This window comes from Meleagris gallopavo, chromosome 2, assembly GCF_000146605.3.
Source record: "Meleagris gallopavo isolate NT-WF06-2002-E0010 breed Aviagen turkey brand Nicholas breeding stock chromosome 2, Turkey_5.1, whole genome shotgun sequence".
In the NCBI taxonomy this organism is placed as follows: domain Eukaryota; kingdom Metazoa; phylum Chordata; class Aves; order Galliformes; family Phasianidae; genus Meleagris; species Meleagris gallopavo.
Window position 1 is genome coordinate 14,641,868 of NC_015012.2, and position 13,952 is coordinate 14,655,819.

At 38.1% G+C, this 13,952-nt stretch overlaps 1 protein-coding gene across 1 annotated transcript in view; it reads right to left on the minus strand.

Annotated features, from left to right (window-relative positions):
- Positions 1–10,325, minus strand: part of LOC109366358 (neurexin-1-like) — a 145,581-nt gene extending 135,256 nt beyond the window's left edge. The window contains exon 1 of the mRNA XM_031552681.1: positions 10,098–10,325. Within this exon, the coding sequence (XP_031408541.1) occupies positions 10,098–10,325 (228 nt within the window). The remainder of the gene's footprint in view (positions 1–10,097) is intronic.
- Positions 10,326–13,952: the final 3,627 nt, after the last annotated feature.

Sequence of the window (13,952 nt, forward strand, 5' to 3'; positions counted from 1 at the left end):
ACATACCTAACTTTTTGGATGCCTTTTTTCAGGCTATTATTTATTTAAGAAGAGCATTCATTGTTTCACAGCTTGCTATAACTCTTCAAGTCTAAATGTGGTTGAGCATTTAAAAACTCGATCTTTCTGTCAGGTACAATTACATCACAAAACCAGAGGTGTTTGAGCTATAAAAAGCTCAAGAACCATGGTTTGTTTCCTAGGCTGATTTAGTTTCACATCTTACTCCATAAATAATATGTGCTATTATGTACTGTTGTACAAATATATACAACTGAAAGAAACCTTCATCCTACAAAAACCACTCTCATCTCTCAAAGGAAAATAAAGAAATAAGGAAATAAGACACCTCTTACCCCCCACTTTCCCACCCCCCAAAATTTCTCTTCCTCTTTCCCGCTAACAATATGTTATATCCAAACAAAGACAACACCAAAGCTGGAATTTCACATTCCACATTATATCTACTATAGCAGACTGTGTTAATATTCACTTTTATAAAAGGTTACCATCTCTGAAACCTCCTCCCAGAACACAAGCAGAGACATCAGAAAACAGTAACAGCAGATTAGCACACAGGACTGAAGGGATGCTGCGGCTTTGTTCAGCTTTATGCTACTCCAAATTGTCACTGTACTGAAAGCAACTACAACACTTCGTGTTTCATCAGTCCTAAATACAATTTCAGGGTCTGCTAACTTCTTCTAAAAACAGTTTGTAGAACATATGGTTTATCGAGCCAAACAGAGAAGATTCTTAAAACAGATGTCTTCCTCCACTTTGCTGCATCCCAGGTAAATTTAGACAAATCAACAAACTGGATTTCTGAATCAACACAACATGAAGCTGATGCCAATACCTAAGAGTCAACAGCAGTATTCAGAACTTTGTATTTGGCAGAGCTGCCTGGGGTCAAAACTCATCGAGTCTTTGGTGTTAACACCAGAAATTAATTTCCCTCTGAAGTTCCAATTAGGATTTAAAAAGAAGAGTTCCAGTAGCTACTCCAAGTAAGATGCAGCTAATGAAGCGCTCTTTTGTATTTACTAACAGAAGATGGAACACCAACACCTCATCCTAGTCCGAACAACTCATAAGTATACTTACAGTTCACCCTTGTTCTGCAGAATAAGGACAACTACAAGCCTCACTCCCCTCTGCCCTCCTTTAGCACAGACACCAAGATCTTTGAAGGAAAAGTAATTCACTACAATCAACACTATCAAGAGCAGCAGGCTACCAGAACTTTTCTTAGTATTAAAACAACACATTTCAGCTCCTGGCTTTCAGAAACTGCCATGGATCTTCTGGTTCTATTTTTTGTTTCTTCTATCAGACACGCTGAGCAGTGTGGAAAAGAGATGGCATCTGTGCTACAAATCTGCCATCAAACAAGTAGGTGTGCCATGGAAGACAATAGACGAAAGAATAAGTTTTTTGAAATTAAATATCAGATAGCAATTAAATAATCCACTGGCTGCCAGATCTGTGCATCTAAAAATACATTAATTTATGTGCATTTTTTCCTTTAAAACTCCCCAAGGTATCAATACCCACATTCTAAAGAAACACACATCATAAGGTACAAAATTTAGAGATGAGTGAACTGGAAACAATCAGGATGTTACTCTACGCTTAAGCCCAATTTAAATTTAGATTTTCACACTACAAGGCAGTTGCATCCTACTAAAACAAAAGTAGGTTGCGGGTTTTTTTTCCTCTTGACTTTTCCTCTTAACTACTTGAAGACAATCTAAAGGCATAAAACTAAATTGGCAAAACAAATTGTAGCAACAATATCTAGCAAAATACCTGCCAAGTGTTTATAGTTGAAATCATATAGTTAGATTCTGAATTATTTTAATGACATTCTGGCTGAAAAAAAAAGATGTTTTGCACAGTAAGATTATTCTTTAAATACTGTGCTTTTCCAAGGCTGTTTAATTATTTCATAAATATAATCGTTTGGAGTTTTGGATTAAGCAAATAACACTTCGAGCTCAGAGAAGTGGAAAATAAGGTTTCAATTCCATGAGCCTTTATCAGCAGAGCAAGACTCTAAATGTGCACACAGAAAAAAAAAAGATGTTCCCCAAATCTGTCATTATCAGCCTTAGAGGAAAACCCACTACCCTGGAGATTCAAGATGAATTGGATGAATCTTCAACATGTAGAAAAAGGGAAAATCCTCTGTAGGTACAGCAGATCAAAAGACCCATCTGTACCTGCAGAGGAGCATGAAGCTCAAGCTCTTAAAAAAAAAATCCTGAAATGCAAAGTAGTATCTTGAAAATTAAAGAGAAGAATTGCCAGTATTGTGACTGGAACAGAAAGCTCCCCTCAAAGGGCAGTGTCTAGAAAAACTTTTGTTTGGTTTCATGATTTCTAACTCCACAAACACTTGGCAGCCCTCAAGAGATTGAATCACAGATGATGCCAGCTAACTCTTTGAATGGTAATGATATTGTAGGAAGCAAATTCTACGATCGCGACCTTCTTGTAAGCACTTGGAGTGAGACTTCTGAATGTTTGAAATTGGGTTTTTCGGATCTGTTTTAGTTTCCTCCATATAACCTTTGGTGTAGAGTGACAGACACTCCTCTGTCCAGAACCAATACTGTCCTTTAAGTTTCTAGAAACTGAAGCATACACCATAGGAATTATCTCCGTTATCACCCGCTGAAAATACTATTTTAAAACTTTAAAGCAGCAGTCTCAAAAGTCTGAAGTTATTCAGAAAACCTGATTGAAAACTGAAAGCTCAATTAATATATTCTGTATATATACTGAATTTATGTAATTAGTGATCTTATTAACTCAGACCTTCAGACATTAAATCTTCATCTTTACTCTTCACCTCAAGTTTACTGCATGAACTATCTAGCCTAATTATAACTTTGCATAATTGCTACTTACTAACATCACTGCAGTTCAAGGTCTGCTCCCATTTATATTAAGGATTCCCATTCCAGATAAGACTGAACAAGGAATCCGGGCTGTATAGTGTGGGGAAAGGAGGCTGAGGGGCAGGTCTCTTATTGCTCTCTTCCAACACCTGAAAGGTGCTTACAGTGAGAGCAGGGCTGGTCTCTTCTCACTGGTGACAGGTGACAGGACAAGGGGAAGTGGCCTTAAGTTGCACCAGGGTAAGTTTAGGTCGGATATCAGGAAAACCTTCTTTACAGAAGGAGTTGTTAAGCACTGCAATAGACTCCCCACGGAGGTGGTTGAGTGACCATCCCTGGATGTACTTAAGAACCATTTGGATATGGTCCTCAGGGACATGATTTAGCAGAGGGTTGTTAGGGCAGTACGGTCAGATGGCAGTTAGACCTGATGATCTTGAAGGTCTTTTCCAACCTGAGCAATTCTATGACAATAAACACTAACCTGGACTGACATCTGCCAAGCAAGATACTGGACTTTGAATCAAAGTTCAAGTACCCAGCAACTCAGTTTTATAACAAACCTTTCACACGCAAACCAAGGAAACATTTTCTTCTCCACTGTGTTAAATCATAATGCTTAAAAATACAAATTAGACATAGAAATATCATCACTAGTACTACATTCCAAATACAAATGAAATGTTATTACATATAAAAGCACCAAAATAAAGAGGGGAAATTAAAAAAAAAAAAGAATTGACAGAGCTCCTATGTTTTCCTGTTTTCTATTTTAGCATGCTAAGAGTTTATGTCCGCTCAAAAGATATGGAAAGAAATAACCTCACAGCTACTTACTGACCAGTGAACCTGACAACATTTAAGAACGTGCCCTAATTTCACACTGTATAAGCTCATGAATTTCATGGCTACAAGCAAGTGAAGAAACAGCTCTGGTCACTGTTGGCAAGTAGTTATATACATCTACGTAGAAATATTAAAGAAGTGAAGGACACTGCTCAGCTCTTGATACCAGTCACTGGTCACAACAATAAAATTTGGACACTGTTTAGACAGACATGCAAAGTTTCCTATGGGAAATTTAGTAATATAGGTTAAGGATTTTTTTTTTTATTATTACTTATTTTTTATGTTGGTTTGCTTATCAAGGGCACATATGACAAACTGAATTAGTGCAGCCTGTCAACCGTTCACAAAATCACTCCTCATAAGTGGAATATAATTTCGCAGTCTGACTGCTGCCACTGGGTGCTTGAGTGCCTACTGTACAAACTACAAAATCTTCATCTTTAGGAGCCCATAAATAAAATAAAAACATGAGGAAGTAATTGTATCAATCACCCTGGTGAAGCTAAAAACATTGCCAGTCAACATCTTTACTGCTATTATAACTTACAAAGGACATTTTAAAATGCCATGCTGTCTATCACCTGCATTTGTTGAAGTGCACTTCCTCGGCTGCATCACTCACAGGGCTTACTATTCCATGCGTTTGCAAAAGTGGAAAGACTGTCTCCACAAATTCTACTCAGCTAGCCCACTTATAAATTCTCTTTTTTATAAGCTGTTGATTAACAGGAGAATTGCAATCAATACGTTAACTCTAATAAATGTATTTAAAACTACAAGTTGCAATTCCTTCCTTCACATTACAATATGCTATTACCAGCAAGTGAAAAAATCATTTGAAAAATAAGACTCAAATCTGCAGTTATTCACTGAATATAGATAAAATACATTAAGAAAACTTTCCTCTTCTATCGCATGGAAATGCAATTAAGTTCATACCCATATATAAAAGCTGACATTTAACACAACTACACTGCACAATTACTGTATGTAGTGGTCACTGTGGAGAGAAACTATTCCTCAACTTCAGAATATTAAATACCAGTGCTCAATTTTTAGAAAAGTGTCTGAAACCAGAGTAACAGGCTCAGCTGTTCTGCTCTACAAATCTGCATTTATTTCTCCACACTGCTTGCAGGTGGAGCCATGGCTTAACAATGATGGGTCTGAATCCAAGCAGTTTTTGAAACACGACAGGATCCTACTTGCATGTAATATGATAAAAACCCATATTAGAGAAGCTGTCACAGCAATGCATTTTTATCATTGCCAGTAAAGTTGTTCTACTTTATTAACAAAGAACACTGAAACTTAAGTGGGACTGTTTGCTCACTGTATTACAATGTAATCAAGCAATGTGATTTTATTAGGAATAAAAGTAGTAAAGAAGCACACAAACTACCACAGTTTTCAGATGATCCATATGGTCACTGCGTGCTAATAGTAACACAACTTGATAGTACTAACAGCAAACTGAATACTGCTAAAAGGTTGAAACTACAGCTTTCCAGCTATAACAAAAAGCATATACACTGGGAGGGTAACAAGCTCTTGAAAAGAAGTTCTGAAATAGCGCTACAATAGTTGTTGATTTTTTATTTTTTTAATTAACAACCTTTGATGGAAACAACTTTTTGCTGATGCACAAGAACCTCCTGTTTAATCTCCAAGATTAATGTTTAACGCATACGTTAAGCAAGCATAAATTGGCATTAGAAAGTGTACTGCAAATACATATTTATAAACACACAGCACTCAAAAGCTTATGCAACGGCAAGATGATGTTATCTGCTGACTCAAGTGTTTTGTTTGCTGAGTACAACATACCTGTATCCCAGAGGTTGCATTATCCCTTTGCACAATATTAGAACTTCAGCTAAGAAAGCTTTTTCCAGTGAAGGAACCTACACGTGTCACTTGTGCTTGCAAGTGGCCAGTAGTTATATTTTATTGCTCATCTACTTATAAATAACTGTCAAAATACTATATTTTCCCCTTAAAGTACAGGATGAGAAGTGAAGAACCACTGCTATTCATTACATTATGTATAAATTCAAGATAAAATAAGATTTATCCTATAATTTAGGAGAATATTTTTCACCACTTTAAATCAGAGTAATTCAGGGGAATAAAAACACTCCTATATTAATCTGGTTCCCAGTCAGTGAAATGTTGTCATTTTACTAGAAGAAAACATTTTTTTATTCGGATTAGTTTTTGCTTTTTGCCTACCTGCTCTTCACTGTTACGGTTTCTCAACAAAAGCAAGCTGACAAATCTAAAAAACACATCAGATACAGATCTAGGCTAACAGCACATCAATGTCAGAAAACAAATACAGAAGAAGTACTGTAGTCATTTCTGAAAATACGGTGGAGGCTGATAGGTCAGTGACACCATCTTTAGTATTCATGATGCTTTGTGGAGGGAGGATTCTTCTCATCTGAGGTTCTGCTTTTAACAAATTCTGCATTTTTGTCACACACTAACTACAAACAAACAAAAATCCACAAAGCTAAAGCACACAATGTATTTTCTCCCTCATAATCCCAGTCTTTATTTCTGTTGAGAACCAGCTTACTTTGCCCCCCATTCCTTACTGAAACATGCAGCTTTTTTTAACTTACAAACACAGATATCAGCTCACAGATCTGTATTACCAATACTTTTGAAGTAGTTACAGGTAGTATGAAACTTACTCTCTCAGGGACATACTGACTCAAGTTTTCATGGAAAATATCAGAACAGAATTAAAATGCTCAGATTCATACACTATTAAAGTTTAACACAAATTATTTACAGTCTAATGGTCAACACCAGAATTGCAGCAGAATTTCCATCAAGTTTGAGAAACTTTATTTTGGACTTATGACAAAACTGAATACAGAGAGAATTCAAAAGAGAAACATGAAATTTCTCTTGCATAAAGTCTATTTTAATCTTTTTTTTTTTTATGTATATTTTAGTCTATTCTGACTCAAGTTAGAAAAATGCTCTAATCTTCCAGTTTTCCACGAATGTTTTTTGTTCTGAACACTTCCAGAGGCTTTCCCCCCCACTTCAAGTTCCTTTTCTTTGCTAATATAATATATGTAACACTACTGTCACCAAGTACTCTTGATTTTCTCTAAAACAAAGCTTATTAATTAGGACATACTACCAATCAGATACTGATATTCAAGGCAGCAAGACAAGTTGCAAAAATAGCCCCAAAACTTCAGGTGGTAGGGTTTGAACCTGCTAACACCTGCCCACAGCAGGTGTTCCATCCCTTCTCCAATTTAGTTTTAAATGCCTCTTATGGTATAGACCACAAATGCCTCTAGTTTCATACTGCAGCTAGCACAAAAAAGTTCCTTCTTTCTAGTCCAGGTGTACTACCATAACATGCTTTCCACCCACCAAGAAAGAGAATGCTACTGCTCAAATTCATGCTACTCACGTAGATGTAATACTAAATGGAGGTCACCCTCTCATCTCAGAAGAGAAAGGAAGAGGGCAACAAGGACAATCAAAACCACAAAATGTATTTTCTAAAAGAAAGAACTTAATAGACTAGGACTGTTCAATTGAAAAAGAGCTGACAACAGCAGGACATTACAGAAGACTAGAAAACCCACATGCAAAATGGAAAGGTGGGCAAGCAATGCCAAACTGTTTCCCAACACAAGAGCATGGGAGCCTTGAAGCAGAAACAGAACAAAGCAAAAGATCACGCACGCCAACTGAGCTGTGGGTGCTGCTTATTTCCAAGCAGGATTAGACAGTTATGTGGAATAAAGAGTCTACCAATAGTCATTAAAAGCAGATACCAGTGATTACTGAGGAAGCCACAGGCCACAAATGCTTAGAGTATTCTGAAGCATCGTTATTTACACAAGCCAAGAATGCTTGCATCCCACAAGGCTAACTGTATCATGAGCTGCATCAAAAGAGGGGTGGCCACCAAGGAGAGGGGGGAGGTTGTCTCCTGCTCTACCCTTGCAAAGCTCCATTTAAGTACCGCGTCCAGGCCTGCAGCACCAAGAAAGATGCAGAGCTCTTGGAGTGGAGCCAGAGGAGGGCCACAAAGATGCTCAAAGGGCTAGAGTAGCTCTTCTATGAAGAATGGTTGAGGGATTTGAACTTGTTAAGCTTGGAGAAGAGGGAGACCTCATTACAGCCTTTCAGTACTTAAAGAAAGCATATAAACAGGAGAAAAAATAATTTTTACATACTGGATAGCGACAGGACAAAGGGGAGACTAAACTAAGGGAGATCTAGGTTACATGTCAGGAGGAATTTTTTTACTCAGAGGTTGGTGAGGCCCTGGCACTGCTACCCAGAGCTGTGGGTGCACTATCCCTGGAGGTGCCCAAGGCCAGGTTGGATGGGCCCCGGGCAGCCTGAGCTGGTGCAGGGCAACCCTGCTCACAGTAGGGGTTGGGGCTGGGTGAGCTTTAGGGCCCCTTCCAATCCAAGCCATTCTGTAATTATTACTACATGCTTACCTGTAGCGATATCCTTGCTAGGAGTGTTCAGAAGCAGGTACATGGCAGAAGAGAATAAGAAACCCCACAAACATTCATTCTTGTATCAGATAATTCACAACAATTAGTGAAAAACCACATCTACAGCCATTTATTAAACACCTGATTTGTTTCACTGACTGACTTTCTTCTTGAGAACTATATGCATAATTGACACCTGATAATGAATCTCCTAAGTTCTATCACCATAAAAGCACGTTATTCACTAACAGTTTTCTATTACCAGCTGAGTGCTGTCTAGTCTTGAAATAGTTACAGCTAGTACAAAACTTAGTACAAAACTTACTATAGGCAGATAAAGAAGCACAGGAAAACAAGAGAGACCAGAAGCATTTCCATATTGTTTGTTTCAGTTGTACTTAAGAACAACATAGTGTGCTATACTTTGTGAATAGAAATAGGAAGCAAACATCTATTCAAATTCATTTTTTTAGGGGTGGAAGAGGGATCAGTTCTACATTATACTTTTGAATGACTCTTGTGGGAACAAAAGGATCCAGGCAGGGAGAAGCGTGAAAGCAAAAAATTGCTATATTAATCATTACATAACTTCTTTTCTTTTATCTACCACCAACACCCCCCAAAAAAATGATTTCTGAAATCTTAAGATATCTTCAGGCAACAGTAAAATATTATTTTTTCTTCAATCACATATAATTCAAAGAATTTTTCATTACTAAAATTTCAAGCCACTTGACAAGTCCAATGTTGGTTATCACAAAAAAGAAAATGCAGATGGTTCAAATAATCATGTAATTGAAATGCTATTAAATGAAATTCGTCTACAAAATATGATTACATCCTCAGTGATAGGGGTAGAAAAAATGTTTTAACATTCAAATGAAAAAATTTTGAAGTAATTTAACCCTATTGTCAATTTTTTCAGAATAAAAATATATTTTAAAAAAGAGTAAGTCGAACACTCTACTACATGAAAGATGTAGGTACTTATGGTCTCCAAGACACAAGGCTCTGCCAAACCATGCTGCCATTTGGTGTTCTCAAGAAAAGAAACATTCTGACACTCTTTAACCATATCAATGCAATCTGTATAAATTTATACCATTACACGTTTCTCCTATGGAAGCATCTTATCAAGAATGAGCTCTGCTCAGCTTTCTGGCCCCCAGGGCAGTTCTCATCACAGGCCAAACTCTTGACACTGAGACAAGGTTTATTCTTCAGTAAAACTACAGGGATGGGAACACAGCAAATCGAGACTGCTCTTGCAAGACGATTTTGGACTAGCTCAAAGAACTAGCAATAAATAAATAAATAAATAAATAAAATGTAAGCTTTCATTTCTATGAAAACATATCATTAAGACAGAGCTCCAAAAGTCTTGGAAAAGCAGTAGTGTGTAAAAGCAGTTTGTAAAGACATTTTTCACACAAGGGTAAATTAAATAAAGAGAAGAACTGCGCCAAACTATTTTATCTCAAAGAAAAGCAAATGCCAGATCTTATTCTCCAATTCAGTCCACAGAAGTAGGTGGAAAACCCAAAGTTAACGCTTTGCTTTAAAGCTATGTTTAAAATCGTGTATCTTGAATACGTTACATTAAATTGCACGAACATTCAGCACAGCCAGTAAGGTTAATTCCAAACTAATGCTAATAGTAGAAGATATTTTCTAGCGACCATTTTTGAGGTTTGCATTTGCACTCACAGGTAATGCAAAGACGCAGAGGCACGCGCCACTACCTCACAGTCCGCGGGCTGAAAACCTTCACGCTTAAAGTAGCAAAGGTAGGAAAATAGCAGCTGCGTGTATTTATCCCGCTTAAATATTGTTTCGACATGAAGTTACTAACCTGAAGCCTAAAGTCTCGGAGTCGATCCCTACTTGGCGAGGCGTGCAACAGGATACAAATGCGGGACAGCCGACAAGCCGAGCAGCTCAGCTCGCACAGCCAGCCTGAAGGTCTGGGATGCAGCCCACTTCTGAAGGCAGCGCCCAGTGGAAGCCTCGCGGGCTGTGCAGGTGGTGCCTGAGAAAAAACCCGCCCGCCACGCGGGTCGAAGCCCAGGATAGCAACCATTGTAGACTTGCTAATTAATGCTTGAAAAGCAACAGGATTGTCTGAGGCTGTTTGCTGCAGAAGTTAAGGCTCATTTTCATGACAGAGGCAGGCACTACCAACGGTCAGGGGAGCAAGCAAAGGCACGTTTCCCTGCTGTTTCTACAACAGCCTGGGCCGTTTCAACAGCAGATAGGGACTGCCAAGCATCAAAGCAAACTGGTCAGGCATTCAGCATTTCACAAGAAAAACTCTGCTTCTTCCCAGTCCTCCCTCCTCCACCAAGGAAAAGGGGGAGGCTTCCGATTTTTGCTTCAGCACAGCACTGGCGCGTGCCTCCTCCAAAGCCTTTTCCTGTCAGCCTTTGCAAAAACCCGGAGGTGCCCCCAGGGAGCTAAATATCTGCCTGAAGACTTCCAGCAGAACCAGGCCTTAAAAGCCTTAATAACTGCTCGTTAGTGGTGTGCAGCTACCACGGTCTGTCTCCATCTATGGCACTGATGGAGGTTGGTTTGCTTAGCAATAGGGATTAGCACATTAGCTTTAAGAACCAATAAATTAGTTTAGCAAAAGGAAACCATAAATGATAGCTCTAAAATTTTCCATTTCACCATCAGCGGGTGTTTTCCTCAATACTTCGCATAGGAATCAGAACACCTTTATCTTTTGCACTCAACAGGTGCAAGGACACCTCCCTCGAATTCCACATACACTGTTTTAAAAAGTTGCTCACTATGGCCTAATAAGCAATGAAAATTTCTCAAAATGGATGAAAATGAGTCAAAGACCTCAGTGATGAAGCTGATGATGAAAAATAGGTGGGCACTCAACCACCCTAGATACCACTAAGCATGCCCAAAGGGACATTAACATATTTTTATGAGCCCCTGAAAAGGAATGAATATGTATGCCAATGTCTTAATGCATATGTCTTAACTGTCCAAATGTAAAACCTGAACTCTGAGAGGGTGCCCTGCTTGTCAAGTCACCTGGTACATATTATGAGTAATAAAGGAATGCTGCTAACACCACACTGGAGTTAAAATTTTTCTTCTCAGATTTCAGATGACAGCATCAAACTCCTTCCTTTGTTCCTCCACAGTCACCTCAGCCTGTGGCCACCCCTCACCAGCACTCAGCAAGGGAGCACACTTTGAGGCAAATTTCACCCCTCCAGATTAACCTGATGTTCCTTAATACCACGCCTCCCATTTATCTTCCTCATGATGATGGCTCAGAGCTTGACAAACTGTTCTGAGGGTAGTATCTCCAAGGTCAAGGAGTTGCATGCTCTGCCTGCGTAATCAAAGAACTCTGCTACTGCCAGGACAGTGTTTTGCATAGGGATGCCATAGCAAACAGTTATCACTGTTTATGTTACAAACCCTGCTTAAGTTCCTTTAAGTACACCTACTTAAACCAATTCTCTATTCACAATTAGTTTTCAAGGGTTTTAGCACATGGCATTATCAATTTCACACAGCACTGTTTCAAGTCCTACATTATTTGATCAAAATGTATTACAAAGCCATTATAACAACACTTATTTCAGCAATGCTGTAATCTGAAGAAAATACATTAAATAAAGATGCAGCAGTAAGAGCATTATCTTCATAATAAGGCAAAAATCACACATAAAAATCTACTATAAGGTGCACATTTTGCTTTCCACATATATTTTAACTGGAGCTGGCTGGCTGACTAAGTAACTAATTCTTTTTTTTTTTTTTTTTTTTAGATTATTCTTGGTCAAGCAAGTCATTACAAAGAGTTGGGTATTCAGAATGGTCTGATATTACATTTATGTTTACACTTCAATGTTTAGCTGATTTGATGAGCCATTCGTTGAGCTGTTCATGTTCACAATTTGTCAGATAAATCATGCAAAGGTTATCTTCCCCTTGACTGCATCCCAGCCTTGTGAACCAGAGGAGAAATCAAAACATGCATGCACTTTTGGGGGGGGGGTTGCAATCACATTTGTTAAGGATAAAGATGCAGATGGCTAAAAAAAAAAGTCACAAACACTGTCAGATTAGTTATGCTATTTTCAATGTGATAAATTTTCCTGAATTGTTACAGTAATGACCAAGCTCTAAATTTTATTACTTTCTTCTGAAATGATGTGCAGAATTTTGGGATGGTCTATTCCTTGGGGAAATGATATTGTAAGGGGTTCACAGGGAAAAAAAGAAAAGGGGGAACAAACACTAACAAACAGAAATCTTGATCAATTGGTAAGAATGAAAGACAACCAAAAACAGCTGTACTAATTAATGAAGGGAAAAATATAATAAAGTTATTCCAGCAAGATTATCCTATTGAGGATTATTAAATCAGGAGGATGAGACAGATCTCATGAGACAAAAGAGATGGAGGCAACCAGAATGTGCAGGCCTTCCCAGGTCTCTAACTTGTGAGTCCAGCTACAGGAGGAAGTGCAGGGGTACTAGCATCAGGTGCTGGAGCAAGCAGGTTTCCTATGCCCAGCCTTGGGTCAGAGGCAATGTGTGTTCTCAAACCAGCGACTGGGAAGACCAGTGTGAGTAAGATGAGTGCAGGCTCCACAGTGTCCTGCAGCCAGACAGAAGCAGCACAGGGCCGGAGCAGCTGGAGGAGGCAACCATGCTCTTTGCTCCACTTCACATTCCTTTCCTCCTAATCTCAGTATTACTGCCTCACGTTGTGCTTAAACAGTAATTTAAAATAAAATATCCATACATTAACACTTCTTAATTGGGTATAACAAATTGACAACGGTACAACCCTTGAAGATGATTAAAGACCAAAATTCAGAAAGCACTATTTTAAGGAGACAGAAGTGTACTGACAAAAATCTGAGTAATGTACAATGTTAATACACAAGAGCACACTTCACAACAGGTCATTAAGACATTTCAGCAAACCTGATTAAGCAATATTAGTTTAGGTTATGAAAAGAAATAAAAACTGTATAAGCTTTGTTTATAACTGTTTTAATATTCAAATCAAATGCAATGTATTTATTTATGAATGTTCATTGTGATGAAAACTTTCAAATCAAGGCTACAAAAATCTTTTCAGTATCTACGTTCAAAAAAAAAAAGGAGATTAACAATGTAGGTTAGGTTGTTAGTCACATTTTCAACAGACAATTCACCAGATGGCTGGGATGCTGCACTTTTGACACTGTTTCCCAATGTGACTGGAATGAGATGTAACGCTTAAGCTAGAGCCTGGGAACAAAATATCAAGGAAATAATTAAAATTGCCATCACTGAAATAATTTCCTCTCCACTGATTCTACCCAATAATGTACGTGGATAATACCTTCTTTTAGACGCAAAGAAAAAAGACTTGGTGGAAGAAGTGCCTCTAAACTAAATACATATCAAAAAAGTATAACAGAAATATTTTGAAAAAAGCTGGGGCCAAGATTTAAATTTTTTCAATTCTAGGTGTGTATAGTATTGCATCTTAGCAAACCAGAATATTAATACCTACAGTGTTCCAACAGGAAAAGCATGAGATAACACCCCCTCATTGCAACTTCTGCATACTTCATTGAAATATGAAAATATTTTCTTGAGTGGCAAGAGTTTATAATTTTAACTGTGATGCACAGTACAAAGCATAATGTCCTTCGGAATGTAAGGGTATTTGTTGCAC